A 15714-nucleotide genomic window follows, 5' to 3' on the forward strand; every position below is an offset into this window, starting at 1 on the left:
CCCACCGCAGCGGGGTTTAGGTCCCAAGACCAGGAAGGGGCATCGGTGCAAAGAAGTGTCCAACCACCAGATGAGTTTGGCACAAGTGGCCCACTCCAAATAGCTCAAACCATCTTTTTTATACTTCAAAAATAAGTATGTTTTTCCTACCCTTCAGCATTAGCCTCCAGTAAAAACAAATATGTTTTTCCCCAACTTTTACAGGCAAACAACTTTTAAACCAAAAGCAATGCTGAGCATTTTGTTAGATTGGCCAAATATCAAGCCAGGCATATCATGGAATAGACATGAGCACACATTCCCAAGAACAACAATAGCATTCAAAGCTTAATAAAGCATCTTTACAGAAATGGGGGTAATTTACCATAAGCTGCTTGCATACAGTTAGCTCGAATGCTCCCAACTGTTGCCTTGTCCTACAAAAGGGTCCTGCATGCCTAAGCTTTCTACAGAGGGTGAGCTTTGATAAGGCACTCTTTTTCCATCTTAATGTTTTTTTTCCCAAAATTAAGAGACATAGTTAATGTCCCCTTTGTTGCCTCCTTATATGTGCCTGTTAACTTTTATTGCCCCTGTCCTACTTGCACTGAATCAGAAAAGTTCCCAGGGTCTAGGGTGACAGCTGGTGTTTATAGATAAGAAACCTGAAAGAAAGAAAAAGAAACCTGAGAAGCAAAGAATTTTAGGGGAAAACATTTGAGAAAAAAAATGTTTCTGGAAGTGATCATATCTGTCCCATATGCGACTGATGAAGTGAAAATAAAAACAAGACAAAACAACAACAACAACAACAAAAAAAACCTGCCAAGAGAATCGTCAATATTATGGGACAGAAGAGAGCATGCAGGTCCCAGCACACTCTGTGCTATGTCAAGGGCCGCTGATCCTTGTTGAGTGAGAGACCGTCTCCACCAGCCTTGTCTCACGGAGACCCACTGGGCAAGCATTCACATGCTGCTCTGAAACTCGGTGACCCAGCGCCCAACAAAGTGCAGTGCACAGGATCCATCGCTTGTGAATTGGGTGAACTGCAGGCGCCCCAAACACTTGTCACTGTGTTTCAAAGAACTGAATCTATGTCATGGGTGTTGTTTGAAATCTTTGAATTATGTTAAAATTCAATGACAAAAGAAGTAGAAATCACCAATGTTGCAAATTAAATCAAACACTTAAATATAACTCATGAGCCAAAGAAAATATTGCAGTGACAATTAGAACATGGTGGGAATAAAAATGAATGTGGCGTGTGACCTACAGCCAAAGTGGTACTTAGGGGGAAACGCTTAGCTGGAATGAGTAGTTTGGAAAGAAGATTGAAAATCAGTTGTTAGAGCTTCCAAATTAAGAAGCCGAAGAAGAAAGGAAGGAGCCAAATAAACTCAAGAAAGGAACAAAAAGGCCATGAAAATGAGAACAGATAAGCAAAGAGATCAACAAAGACAAAAAGTCATGGTTTCTTTTTCTTACGAGAAATAATTGCAGCTCTTTCTGAGCATGGTGGCACATATCTGTAACCCCACACTTGGGAGGCTAAGGCCAGAGGATTGTGAGTGGCCATGGACTGAGGTTGTAACTTACTAGTAGAACATTTTCCTAAAATATGTAAGGCCTTTGATTCGATTCCCAGCACTACAAACACAAAACCAACTAATCTAACTCAAGATTGTTCAAGGAAGGATGGGTAGAGACAGAATTGAAACACAGGGCCCATGCTGCGAGCACTGTATGAAGATGCTTGAGCAGTGTGTGCGGGGTGACTCCAGAGCTGGAAGACAGTCTAGCGCCTCAGCTTCTTCACCCCCAGTCCTTCTAGCCAACTAGAGGTCAACTCGATGGTGGAAACTCTCATCCACATTCTTCTACTACGTCTTTTTCCTTCTAGCTCCAAATATGGAGCAGCTTTTGTCCATCCAAGCTTTCTCTGCTCACTCTGTGCCTGGATGTTACGTCATGTATCCCACTGATAGACTTGTTTCTTGTAGAGACCAGACACACAGTGACAAAGAGGATGAGGACTTGACCGAAGAAGATGAAGAAGAAACTGAAGACACCGGTGGAGAGGAAGAAGAATCAGAAGGAGACGAGGAAGAAAAGCAGGAACAAGACTCCCCCAAACAAGCAGAAATCATCACGTACTTTGCTCTTGGGGACTTCGCTGCTCAGCAGGCTGGGGACCTGACATTTAAGGTAGGTAGTTAGTCTGCAGCCTAGCCAGGGCAAGCGCATCCCTAACAGAAACTCCTGAGAGCTGTGTACTTGCCCTTCACAGTCCTGAGAATAAACCTTCTTTATTCCATAACTTGGAAGTAGCACTCATAGGAGGTTCTTTTATTAAAATTTTCCCTTCTAAAGATTTTCTTTTCAAAATATCTGTAATTTTTATAGCTCCTAATTCAGGGTACATGTTATAATTGAGGCATACATGAAATTACTCAACTCAGGCAGATCCTGTAGGTTGAAACAATAGGCATGATTCATGTTGTTAGAGGCAGTTCTTTAGTAGCCTGGCACTGTGCACACGCCTTTACTCCTAGCACCCAGGAGGCAGAGGCAGACAGATCTCTGTAAGTTCAAAACCAGCCTGGTCTACATAATGAGTTCCAGGCCAGTCAAGGCTATGTAGTGAGACTTTGTCTCAAAAACAAAATACACACTCCCCTTCTCCCCTGTCAACAAAAGGCCTTCCTTCCAGTCACTTATGCTTGGTCTGTGCATACATAAGTAGCAGGAGGGTGAGAAAATAAACTCATGGATTGCTTTCTCAGTGATGGAGAGCGAGTCATGGGATTTATGCATGCTAGGCAAGCACTTCCCCACTAAGTTGGCCTGGCTTAGACTGGTGGGTTTTGGGGTTTTGTTATGTTGTTGTTGTTTTTTTGTTTTGTTTTGTTTTGAGTGTGTGTGTGTGTGTGTGTGTGTGTGTGTGTGTGTGTATTTTGCTTGTTTTTCAAGATGGTTTTTCTGTCCTAGCTGTCCTGGATCTCGCTTTGTAGACCAGGCTGGTCTTGAACTCACAGAGATCCATCTGCCTCTGCCTCTGGGTACTGGAAGTAAAGGTGTGTGCCACCACCACCCAGCTAGATGTGTGGTTCTTATAATTTTGGTTGTGAGCCCAGCCTTTAATGGCTGAGCCATCTCTCCAGCTGGAGTTGTGGTTTTTAAAGAAGCTTACAGCTTTCTGTTGTGAATATAAGTTGAGAGTCTTAAAGAATATGCCAATTTTAGTCCTTATAGTTATAAAATTCCAAAATTAAATGACAAATATGACATAAGTGTATTATGTAGCCAATGTATTTACATTTTAATTCATAGAATTATTTTAAGCTCTGAAGAATGCCATCAGTATTGGACAGAATGTATATTCTAAGAAAGACTTTGTTTATCAATACCTTCAATTGTAGAGCTTCTAAGATCATCAAAGATGGAATATATATCAGATAGTAGTGGTGCACACCCTTAATCCCAGCATTCAGGAGGCAGAGGCAAGTGGATCTTTTTGAATTCAGGGCCAGCCTACTCACAAAATGAGTTGCAGAACAGCCTGGGCTGTTGCACAGAGAAACCCTGTCTCAAAAAAGAACCCAAAAATGGAATATACATACATATATACATACATACATACATACATACATATATATTTACCCTGGTCTCACTGTGTGTCTCTGGCTGGCTTGGGACTCACTATATAGACTAGGCTGGCCTCAAACTCAAGAGATCCACCTCCCTCTGTCTCCCCAGTATTGTAATTAAAGATATGTACTACCATACCTGGCTGGTGGATTATATTTTTATGTGTGGATAAATGTAATTCAAAATGTGAATTAGGATATGTATTAGACAAGTACTATCTTTGCTTCAACATATGGTTTAATTTTAATTTCACAGAACTGATTTTCCTCAAGAATTCACATGGTGCTTCTGAAAAATACTTTCCAAAGAGAGAGTCACAAATTCAATTTTTCTTATGTAATAATCAAAGTGTTGGCATAGCATGATACCTTCAGAATGATAGTAAAGGAGCTGGAGAGATGGCTCAGCAGTTAAGAACACGTGCTGCCCTTACAGAGGACACAGGTTTGGTTTCCAGCTCCCACATTGTGGCTCACAGCCTGTAACTCCAGTTCTAGGAGATCCACAGCCCTTTCTCACTTCCATGGATATAAGGCATGTGTTGGTACACAGACATGCATGCAGGCAAAACATTCAGACACACATACACACACAAAATAGTGAAGAGGTGCTACTCATTTGAATATAAGCTGTGTGTGTGTATGTGTGTGTGTGTGCGTGCGCTAAGCAGCCAATGAAGTGTGTGTGTGTGTGTGTGTGTGCGCTAAGTAGCCAATGAAGTGTGTGTGTGTGCGCGCGCTAAGTAGCCAATAAAGTGTGTGTGTGTGTGTGTGCGCGCTAAGTAGCCAATGAAGTGATTCTTTCATAGTCACATAGAGTCGGTAGTAGAGTGTGATGGACTTTATTTTCAAATGGGACTAAATAATTAATAAGGCTTATTTGCTTATTTTACTTTAGTAGGAACATATTTTGAAGCATTTATAATGAAATATTGTTCATGGTTACTGAGTTCTTGTTCAGTTTCTACTTTGTTTTGTTTAAGAAAGGGGACATTCTCCACATAATCGACAAAAAGCCTGATGGTTGGTGGCTGGCCAAGGATGCTGAAGGGAATGAGGGTCTCATTCCCAGAACCTACTTGGAGGTTAGTCGTGCTCATTTGTGCCTTTCCTGCTACTAAGTGTTTCTGTTCTGATGGTGATAAGGCGTGGAGCTGTACTTCTGACCTGTTAGCAGCCATGGTGAGTAGGGGAAGTGCTGTGTATTAACTGCCTGCCTCCTGGGCCCCCATCATAAACTCTGGAACACTCCCATCATGAAGATGCCATGGGGGTTAGTGCTGTTTTCAAGTACCGGCCATCTTAGTTTTGAGACCGTCTCTCACTGGGTTGCCAAGTAGGCCACCAAGTCCTGGGGATCTGCCTGTCTCAGCCTCCCCAGTGCTCAGTAACCATTATTGCAGTCTGAAATTCTTTCAGCATTGAGATGGGGAGATGGAGAGCAAGCAGCTGCTGTGGTGATAATCCACACAGTCGTTTTTGGATTTGATTTATTTCACCAATTTGCCATCCCCTGGGAATGTTTTCTTATATGTTTGACAGTGCTGGCTGTAGTAATCAAAGCCAATCTCATTATTGTTCTGTTTGCATTTATTAAACTCCTTGTTTTCTACTTATATCTTTCCTTATTGAATGTAACAGCTGCTATGTTATTAATGAAGATGTTAGCCTTCAGACATTTGTGTCTGATATTTTTGTTGACTTCCAGCTGTGTGTATTTTTGTTATGTAAACCTGTCAGTGTGTTCACTCATGACTTTGGTTTTACATTTGATATTACTTCTGAAAAGGGCTTTCTTATTCCATGATTATCTTCTTCCAGCACTTTCACTGATCCTTTTCTTAATTTTTAATTTAAATTCCACCTAACATAAACAGATATGTGATTTATGTTGGCTATAAAACTTGTCTCCTTCTCTCTCTCTCTCTCTCCCTCCCTCCCTCCCTCCCTCCCTCCCTCCTTCCCTCCCTTTCTCTTTCTGACAGGAACTTGCTGTGGAGCCCAGGCTAGCCTAGAATTCATGATCCTCCTGACTCAGGTTCCCAAGTTTTGAAATTACCATTCCTTCCTGTCATTTTTTTCAAATAGTGAAATTTGCAAACACGTGTTCCGTGTTCCCCATCACATACAAGTATTCTCATCCATGACAGGTCTTCTTTAAAACACTGGTACTTTTGTTGATTGATTTTGTATTGCCTGACACTCACTTTGCATGTCCTCAATTTTTCAGCCATATAATAAAAAAGACAAACAAGAATCGAGTGAAGAAGGCAGCAAGGAGGGCAGCGAAGAGGATGTGGAGGTGGTGGATGAAACTGCGAACGGAGCCGAAGTAAAGCAGAGGTAACGAGGTGGGAGAGGGCAGTGGGGTAGCATAAAGAAGCCTGTGCTGCCTGCCTGTGTGCACGCGTGCTTGGAGCCATGCACCTTGCTTTTTGATACTGGGTCTCTCTGGGACCTGGAGCTTGCTCACTGAGCCCCAGGCACCATTCTGTCTCCACCTCCCCAGCTCTGAGATCAGTGCATACGCTTGGCTTTTTATGTCAGCTCTAGGGAACTGAACTCAGGTCTCCACACTTGCTTGGCAAACATTTTACCAAGTAAGCCGTCTCCAGCCCCAGAAACTCTTGGTTTTATTTTTACTATCATAAATAATTCTGTGTCACAGCTCAGATGGAAAGGGATCCTGGCAGTTGGGAGCCGGAGAATACTGAGTGTTACAGCTCGGGTGGACGAGGGCTCTGGCTGTCGGCAGTCAGCAGTCGGGAGTCCTGGAGCAGCACAGGTCACAGTAAGCGTAGCAGCTTACAGCCCTGCTGTAGGAAAAGGTTTCCCCAACATAACAGCTCTGCTCCAGTGTTCTGGAGTGTAGCAAATCTTCCCCTGCTCCAAAGTGTAGCAGCTCTGTTCTGCCAGAGGAAGGTTTCCCCAGTGACATTTCTGGCCAAACTGTTACAGCCCTGCTCTGGTGAAAGAAGGTCTCACCCAAACCCGGTTCAAGAGATTTATTGGGAAGGAAGAATCCAGGAGTGTGGCTGCCTCTTCCAGGAAGGGAAGAAGAGCAGCCCCAAACTGAACAGGCACCGGGCTTATATATGGCTTCTTAGGGGTGGAATTTTCCCAGGGAGAAGAGGGATTGGTTTTCCCTGCTCAGGGATTGGATAGTTTAGTTGGTTAGGGGCAGAGATGGCTGATCTCAGATCCAAATTTGTTTCTTTCACTGACTCTGATTCTAGGGCCAAAGTGTGTTTCTTTGGCACTGGTTTCAGAGTCAGGGTGTATTTCTTTGGTTCTGGTTTCAGGGTTAAAGTATTCTTTTCACTGGCTCATGTTTGAGCCAGCGTGTTTCTTTCACTGGCTCTGATTTCAGGGCCAAGCTGGGCTTCTCTGGCTGGCCCTTTTCCCCTACAAATTCAACACTTTCATGAAATGGAGACATGTGCTGCTACTTTAATTTTGTAATGATTTTTGGGGTATTTAGTTCTAGCTTGGCCTCCTCTTTAAGACAACTGTTTAGTTTTCAAAACTGATTGATGATTACATACTTCTTTGCATGCCCGGTTGGAATAGGTGTACCTGGTCTCTGTGCTGACCTTGCTCCTTTGTCTCCCTAGAACTGATTCTCACTGGAGTGCTGTTCGAAAAGCCCTCTCAGAGGTTGGTTATCAACTGTCTGGTGTTTTGTGTCTAATAATAGTGATGTAATAGCAAGTAAGATACATTTGGTTTGTTACTTGGTAGTTCAGACTGAGTTCAGAGCAGAATAGAGACTGGGGGACAGCAGAGATCATAGCAGATGCAAGGTATACCGAGCATAAGGCATCTCCTGCCTGCTGGGCACATGATCCAAATAGCGTTTCTCTTTAGGTCCTTCTGTGTGAGAAGTAGAGCATCTCATCTGTGATATGATTTAAGAGCTTGGGATTATCCTGTGTTCCTCCGGGAGTCTTCTATCATTTTGGGGAAACTGATATTAGATTTCAACTATTTGAAAAACATAAAAAAAGACATCAGAATAAGAAATGACCCATAATTGTATGAAGAAATTATATAACATAAGAAAATCCTTCCTCTGAGCCCCTAAGCCATCTCCATTAACAGTGTACCGAGTCGCCTTCCTGACTCTACTCCCTCCCTTCATTACAAGGACGTGCTTGTGTGTGGGCGGGCAGAAGTTCACATGTGCAAAGCATCCGTCAATTCCAAGGTGTGGGTCAGATGCACTAGTGACCATTTGTTCACATGTGCCATGGAGCCGCCGGCATAGAACTCAGAGCTCTGTACTCTAGTCACTATGAAGATCAAATTCGTTAGAGAGACCAGGGTTCATGGTGAGTGTCACCCTCGAGGAATTGGGGGCGACACTGCAGTATTTCTTACCTCGAAGGCTGTGTTTTGTATTTTTCTCTTTTGGGTTATGATTGAAATGGTGTTGAGGTATTACACAGACGAAGAGAGGAATGAAAATAAGTCTATTTCCTTTTCCTCTCTTCAGCAGATAAACACGACTGAAACGTTAGCCACCATGGGAGCCATTCCTGCAGGGTTCCGGCCATCCCTGCTCGCCCAGCTGCTGGATGAAGGTAACATGGGGCTTTCTGTCTCCACTCTTGTAGTTAAGCAGTCAAAACTGAACTTTAATTTTTCTGTTATTGTCAGAAAAGCTGAAGATCCTAAATCTACCCCTCCCATGTGTGTGTCTGTTTAATGCACCTGCATGTGCATGTGTGTTCCTTTGTGATGAGGCCAGAGAACACCATTTGCCTTCCCAAATTGTTTCCTACTGTATTTTTTGAGGTGAGGCTCCCTCACTTAGTTTGGCTACACTTGCTAGGCAGCAAGCTCCAGGAATCCCCTCCATTTCTGCTCTCAAGCACAGGGACCACGGGTGTGTACTGCTGTAGTACACCTGGCTCTTGCCTGTGTTCTGAGGGATAGAACTGAGGTCCTCATGCTCATGTGTAGGTGGATTTTTCTGTCCCCCCTGCCAGCTCCCAAATCATGACATGGAGAGTCCTTATTAATTATAAAAGCCCAGCTGATAGCTTAGGCTTGTTCCTAACTACCCCTTATAACTTAAATTAGCCCATCTTGAATCATCTGTGTGTTGCCATGTGACTGTGGCTTTCACCTCTTTTCTTGCATGTCTATTCCTTTTAGTCAGTTAGTGACTCTATCCTTCTTCCCAGCTTTCTCTCTGCCCCGAATCCATTCAGCTTTTTTTGCTTATTTGTTTTTGTTTTTCGAGACAGGGTTTCTCTGTAACTTTGGAATTAGCTCTTGTAGATGAGGCTGGCCTTGAACTCACAGAGATCCACCTGCTTCTGCCTCCCAAGTGCTGGGATTAAAGGTGTATGCCACCACCGACTGGCTGTGTTTTGTTAAACCCATCTGAGTGACAAATCTTTACAGTGTACAAAATGATCAACATTTCCCCCTTTTTGTGTAAAGGAAGGGTTTTAACTCTAACATAATAAAATTATAAACAAGAACAAGGGGCTGGAGAGATGGCTCAGTGGTTAAGAGCATTGCCTGCTCTTCCAAAGGTCCTGAGTTCAATTACCAGCAACCACATGGTGGCTCACAACCATCTGTAAAGAGGTCTGGCGCCCTCTTCTGGCCTTCAGGCATACAGACAGAATATTGTATACATAATAATTAAATAAATAAATAAATATAAAAAAATACAAAAAAAAACCAAGAACAATTATCAGGTAAGGATTATATTTACAGTGTCCAGTTCATTTGTATTTGGCATATTTGGAGAAAATATTCCATTATCTATCCTGTCTTGATGAGTCCAAAGCTCTGTGCCTAATTTACCTTCTATCATAACTAAGGAAAACTATAACTATGACTATCTAGTCTTAAACTCCATCAACAACCCCAGAAAGATATATTGTTACCTTAATAAACAGGAAGTACAGATCAAACAACTTCCAAAACTATAGAAATGACAGAGATATCTGTCTTCCTGGACAATCACTCCAGGTTCCTCTGTAGCATTAGGGCATCCATCTTAGGCCTACAGGTCTAGAATATCTAACAAACTTTTCTGTAAAGCAGGAATTTTGAAGGACTGTCTCACCTTCTATTGGCAAAATTAGACAGTCTTTTTCCTTTGTACCTGCTTGTCCAGTTTGTACAGCATATTGTCAGAAGTCAAGGTAAGAACAGCCCCCCCCCCCAGTGGCTAACACATTGAAAACAAACTTCATTTAGAGGTTTTTTGATGTCTAATATCTTTTCTAAAGTAAATTGATGTTGCCAGGAGCAGACATATTTCATTCTCACGAAAAGCTCTATGTTAATAAAACATTTTAAATGCTTTAAATATTCTGTAGGCCTTTGAAGTATTTGAAGATCACCTGTCTATCTAAAATATATCTCTGATTTTTAAAAACATACCTAACATGACTACAAATTTGATTGTAATGGGTGATTAGCTACTAACCTATATTTCTTTATTATCCAAAATAGTTTGTAACAACTTTGAAGGACTAGAACTTTGTTACATTGTTAAGTGAACTGTATATGTACAACACATTAAACAAGAGTGGAAATGTCTATATAGTATGTTCTAACAAAAATTGCCTTAAATTTGTATATGTATACAAAATCCATACCAATGTAAAATATGAGACTAGTGGTTGTTCAAAAGTAGACTCAGCATTCTATCATTTTATGCCATCATTTTTATACTATATCCCCCCTTATCTCTTCAGAAAGAGATCCCTGAATCTAATCTTATTTTCTCAGGTTTTTCCCTGGCCATGACCAAAACCAACTTGAAACCAACCCCCACTTAATGATGACAAACATCTATAACCCACTGAATGACCAAAAACTACCCACCCCATCTCTTAGGGATATGGATGTTACATTCTTTATACTGTTTCCTGATATCTGGGGATGCTGGCATCTTTGGGGGACCCTGAGACTATTAGGATGATGGTCAAGTACTGACTAGACTAGTTTATGAAGCTGGACCATCTTAGCCAGCAGCCTTGAAGCTGTTCTGGATACAGAATTCTGAGGAAACTGCAACAGAAGGCACCCTGAGATCCTGGATCACCTGGGCTACCCATTGGTAGTCTGATACCCTTACTCTGAAAACACACAAACTTTCAAAAGTACCATATGTATCTGTATTAACACAAGTATAGAATGTGCATGTGCACAAGTCAGTTAAAGATGATTTTTTTGTTTTATGTTTGAGCAGGTAAAAGGCATCTATCAACTTTATAATTTGTTTGTACTGTATAATAAAACTGTAATATAAATCCCTATTCATGTTATATGAAAGGATGGCATATATAATAATGTATAATGAGTCATGAGGACTCTGGAGCCCACAAGATTTATCATGTCTAATCTCACCTCAGAGCTGTTCCCATATCAAGGAATCGGCTTACAAGTTACCTGTCCTGTAGTCCTTTTTTTGGTTTCTTCCCCTGTTACTGAGGAGGTTTCCCCTGTTAAAATCTGATCTCTTAATCTGTAATGAATCCACAGCCTTTTATGTTCTGTGGAAGCAAAAGCATAGCCTCTTCTCTAACACAACATGTTTTTTTGACTTCCATTTTGAAGTTAAGACATCTTCAAATATATAGGTTGGTTTAATTTAGCAATTTCCATAGTCTAATGTCTCATTGGATTATGAGCTATATCTTGTTCAATCAAGACTCCCTGTGTATTTCCATCTCTACATGGATTATCCTCCTTTTGTATTACTTTTCTCTCTCTTTAAAGACTTTATTATTTTTAAACTACTTTTCTTTTTGTTTTGTTTTATTTTTCGAGACAGGGTTTCTCTGTAGCTTTAGAGCCTGTCCTGGAACTAGCTCTTGTACACCAGGCTGGACTCGAATTTTTAAACTACTTTTCTATGACTGTCTATACCTATTTTTTCCCTTAGGCCTATACACATTGTTAAACACACTGTAACCTGTTTAGAGATTTTTCTTTCTGAACCTGCTTTATTGCGTATCTGTAACCTTTTCTGTCTACATGAGCAAAATCTGAAACCCACCATTTGGCTTAGCCCATGGTGCACTGGCCGCTCAAGCACGCAGGAAACTGCTGAGAGATGTGTCTCTGTATTGCGGCAAGCACGAGAGACACAAGAATAGGAAACTGCATTTTCTCAATTTTTGTGTGTTTAGAACCTTTTTAAAAGCTTTTTCAGGTCTTACATGAATATACATGGGCAAATGTCTGGTGTCATTTGTAGGTGGACTTTTCTATCCCTCTGCCAGCTCCCAAGTCATGACATGGAGACTTATTATTAATTATAAAAGCTCAACTGAAGCCAGGCAGTAGTAGGGCACACCTTTAATCCTAACACTTGGGAGGCATAGGCAGGCAGATCTCTGTGAGTTCAAGGCCAGCCTGGTCAACAGAGTAAATTTCAGGACAGGCTCCACAGCTACTGAGAAACCCTGTCTTGAAAAAAACAAAACGAAAAGAGAAAGGAAGGAAGGAAGAAAGAAAGAAAGAAAACAAAAGCTCAGATGATAGTTTAGACTTGTTTCTAAGTAGCTCCTATGATGTAGGATTCCCCTCTGTATGCTATGAATACCATTGGTTAATAAAGAAACTGTCTTAGATCTGCACAGGCAATAGAGGTAGGTAGGGAAAACTAAATTGAATGCTGGGAGAGAGAAGGAGGAGTTAGGAGAAGCCATGGAGCTGCTGCCAGAGACAGACATGCCAGAACTTTATGTGGTAAGCCACTGCCATGTGTTAATGCACAGATTAATGGAAATGGGTTAAATTAGGTGGGGAAAACTAAACTGAATGCTGGGAGGAAGAAAGCAGAGTTACAGAGAAGCTATTGAGCCACCACCAGAGACAGACACACTGAAACTTTGCTGGTAGGCCACGACCTCATGGTGATACACATATTACTAGAAATGGGTTGAATTAAGATATAAGAGTTAGCCAATAAGAAGCTAGAGCTAATGGGCCAAGCAGTGATTTAAATAATATAGTTTCTGTGTGATTATTTTCGGTCTGAACTGCCAGGAAATGAGCAAGTGGCCTCCTTCTTCAACACTCTTGTAACTTAATCCATCTCTAGTCATCTATGTGTTACTACGTGATTCATGGCTTTTACCTCATTTCTTGTATGTCTGTTTCCTCTTGTCAGCTGGCAACTCTGCCCTTTTTCTTCCCAGCATGCTCTTTTCCTCAGAAATCCTGCCTAGCTATTGGCCGTTCATTTTTTTATTAAACCAGTCTGAGTGACAAATCTTTGCAGTGTACAAAGAGATCATTCCACAACACGCATGGCAAGTGCTTTGCTTACTGAGCCATCTCCAGAACCCTGAATCTCACCCCTTGAGGATTCATCTTTTCGTCACCCTCCCTGTGGCATCAGGGGTGGCCATCTGGGTTCCAGCCGCTTTCCTAGTTTCACAAATGGTTTGAAAGAAAATGTCCCCTAAAAGGAATGGCACTATTAAGTGTGGCTTTGTTAGAGGAAGTGTGTCACTGTGCAGGTAGGCTTTGAGGTCTCATATATGCTCAAGCCACACCCAGTGGACAGTTCACTTCTTGTTGCCTGCTAGTCAAGATGTAGGACTCTTAGCTCCAGCACTATGCCTGCCTGTATGCTGCCTTGCTTCCAACCATGATGGTAATGGACTAAATCCTTAAAATGTAAGCCACTCCAATTAAATATTCTTCCTTTATAAGAGTTGTTGTGGTTATGGAGTCTCTCCATAACAATAGAACCCCTAAGACAGCTGTCCTTACCTCTATCTTTAGCCAACCCTCTCCAGCCTTTCCCCCATTGGTATGTGCCTAATCAGTATTAGCAGGACATCTAATCCTGCTGCCTTTAAGGACCAACCCCCAAGCCCCATCCCATTAAGCCCTGCTCTATAGCAAGACTTTTCCAAAGTATTCTCTCTACCTGTTGTTTGTTCCCTTGTTCATTTTGGGCTTTCCCAGTGCTTAAGAACATCTGTCTATGACCTATTGTAAAGAAGACCCATGGTGACAGGTGTCTTAAGAACATCTGTCTATAAGCTGTTGTAAAGAAGACCCATGGTGACAGGTGTCTTAAGAACATCTGTCTATGAGCTGTTGTAAAGAAGAACCATGGTGACAGGTGTTTTAAGAACTTCTGTCTATGAGCTGTTGTAAAGAAGAACCATGGTGACAGGTGTCATAAGAACATCTGTCTATGAACTGTTGTAAAGAAGAACCATGGTGACAGGTGTCATAAGAACATCTGTCTATGAACTGTTGTAAAGAAGAACCATGGTAACAGCTGTCTTCTGTGTGTACCTGAGCTGCTCAGTTGTCCTTGGAGTGACTTCTTGAGGTTCCCTCTGATAAAGTGGCTCTTTCCCGTGTCTTTCCATCCTTCCCCAGGATTCCTGCCATGGTTATGTTGGTTTCCCCACACCCTTGAAACTACCTGAGTGGAGACAGACTTTCTTTTTGGTTGCCAGCCCCAAATGGAGGAGTCTTGTTAATCATGAAAGTTTGCCCTTTAGCTTAGGCTTGTCTCAAATAGCTCTTACAACTTAAATTAACCAATTTATGTTAACCTACGTTCTGTCACATGGTGTTTCCTCTCTTCCATCTTGCTGGTGTTTCCTCTCTGTCTGGCTGGTGACTCCTTCTTTCTTCTTCCCGGAGTCCTCTCTGTCCTTGGAAGTCTGGCCTAACCTCTTCCTGCCTGGCTATTGGCCGTTCAGCTCTTTATTAAACCACTCTTCACAGTGTAAACAAATATTCTGCTACATTTGAGCACCCTGAAAACTCATGTGTTGGCTTCATGTGTCAGTCCCTCAGCTGTAAGCTAACAAGGGCACTATTCTGATTCTGACTTGGCTCCAGAACTTTTTCTTGAGTGAGTAGTGATTTCTACAATAAGAAGTTCAGTTGTAGGCCTGTGATCCCAGCATGTGGGAGGCAGAAGTAAGAGAACTGGAAGCTCAAAATCATCCTTGGCTACACAGAGAGACCAGCTAGGTATTTATAGGAGACATTGTCTCAAAAAAATAATTAAAAATAAAATTAATTATGTATTATTTTCCTTATCTCTAAAACGTGATTGCAGATTTCTTAAATTTTACACAAGTATTTGAATGAATCCTTATTATCATAAGGCAGCTTTTTGTCTAAGCTTCTAGAACTCTCTTAGATCACCTTGAGGTGACCTTAATATATTTCTATCTTAATTTCTGTGTCCTATTTTAATATAGAAGCATATATTGGTCCATCTGCCTTGGAAATTGAATTCTTAGTGAGTACATGGCTTTTCAGAAATTTTTTTTTTGCTAGGTTTGTTGTGTAAAGTATGGATTTAGGGTTTTGACTTTGATTTCTCTTTTGTAAGAAAATAAAGGGGGTGTTATTTTTGCAGGGAACCGGTTTCAAGCAAGCTACTTCTTACAGCCGGAGCTCACGACATCGCAGCTGGCCTTCAGAGATCTCCTGTGGGATGCTAAGGCAGGCACGGTAGGTGTGCTTGCCGTTGGTCAAATGAGAGCGCCCAGTGTCTGCCCTGTGACAAGTGTGTAGATAGCATGTAAAATGGAAATTGACAAATGCTTTGCAGAGAATACACTGTGTATTTCTGAAAGATACTTTATAATTTGAACTTTGTATCTCAACTTTATCTTCCTTTCTCTTCTATTGTTGTTCTCTCATTACAAAAGAAATAATTCTAAGTTTATATTTTTAGTACATTTATTTATTTTACATCCCTGCCTCAGTTTCTCCTCTCTCCTCTCCTTACAGGCCCTATCCCCTACCCCTCCCCTCTGTTCCCACCCCCCAATCCACTCCTCCATTTCTGTTTAGGAAAGGGCAGGTCCCCCATGAGTATCAAGAAAAAATTACATATCAAGGTGCAGTAGGACTAAAAACCTCGCATGGACAAGGTGACACAGTATGAGAAGTAGGATCTCAAAAGCCAGTAAAAGAGTCAGAGACAGCCCCTGATCTTAGTGTTAGGAGTCCCACAAGAGGACCAAACTACAGAACTGTAACATATAAGCAGAATGTCTGTATCAGTCCCATGCAGACTCACTGGCTGTTGGTTGAAACTCTGGGAGCCCCTAGA

General features: G+C 41.7%; 1 protein-coding gene across 2 annotated transcripts in view; it reads left to right on the forward strand.

The window, feature by feature from the left end:
• The window catches only part of Nphp1 (nephrocystin 1), a 57033-nt gene that overhangs the window by 15922 nt on the left and 25397 nt on the right, over positions 1-15714 (forward strand). Inside the window, exons 5-10 of one of the 2 annotated variants that reach the window (XM_041670479.1) lie at positions 1983-2187; positions 4613-4714; positions 5860-5972; positions 7244-7286; positions 8125-8212; positions 15013-15107. In XM_041670479.1, coding sequence (XP_041526413.1) covers positions 1983-2187; positions 4613-4714; positions 5860-5972; positions 7244-7286; positions 8125-8212; positions 15013-15107 — 646 coding nt within the window. The remainder of the gene's footprint in view (positions 1-1982; positions 2188-4612; positions 4715-5859; positions 5973-7243; positions 7287-8124; positions 8213-15012; positions 15108-15714) is intronic. The other variant, XM_041670480.1, reaches the window with a different exon arrangement.

The sequence above is a fragment of the Microtus oregoni genome, unplaced genomic scaffold (assembly GCF_018167655.1).
Source record: "Microtus oregoni isolate MIOR12 unplaced genomic scaffold, Mior012 000020F_ref0000438, whole genome shotgun sequence".
NCBI lineage: Eukaryota > Metazoa > Chordata > Mammalia > Rodentia > Cricetidae > Microtus > Microtus oregoni.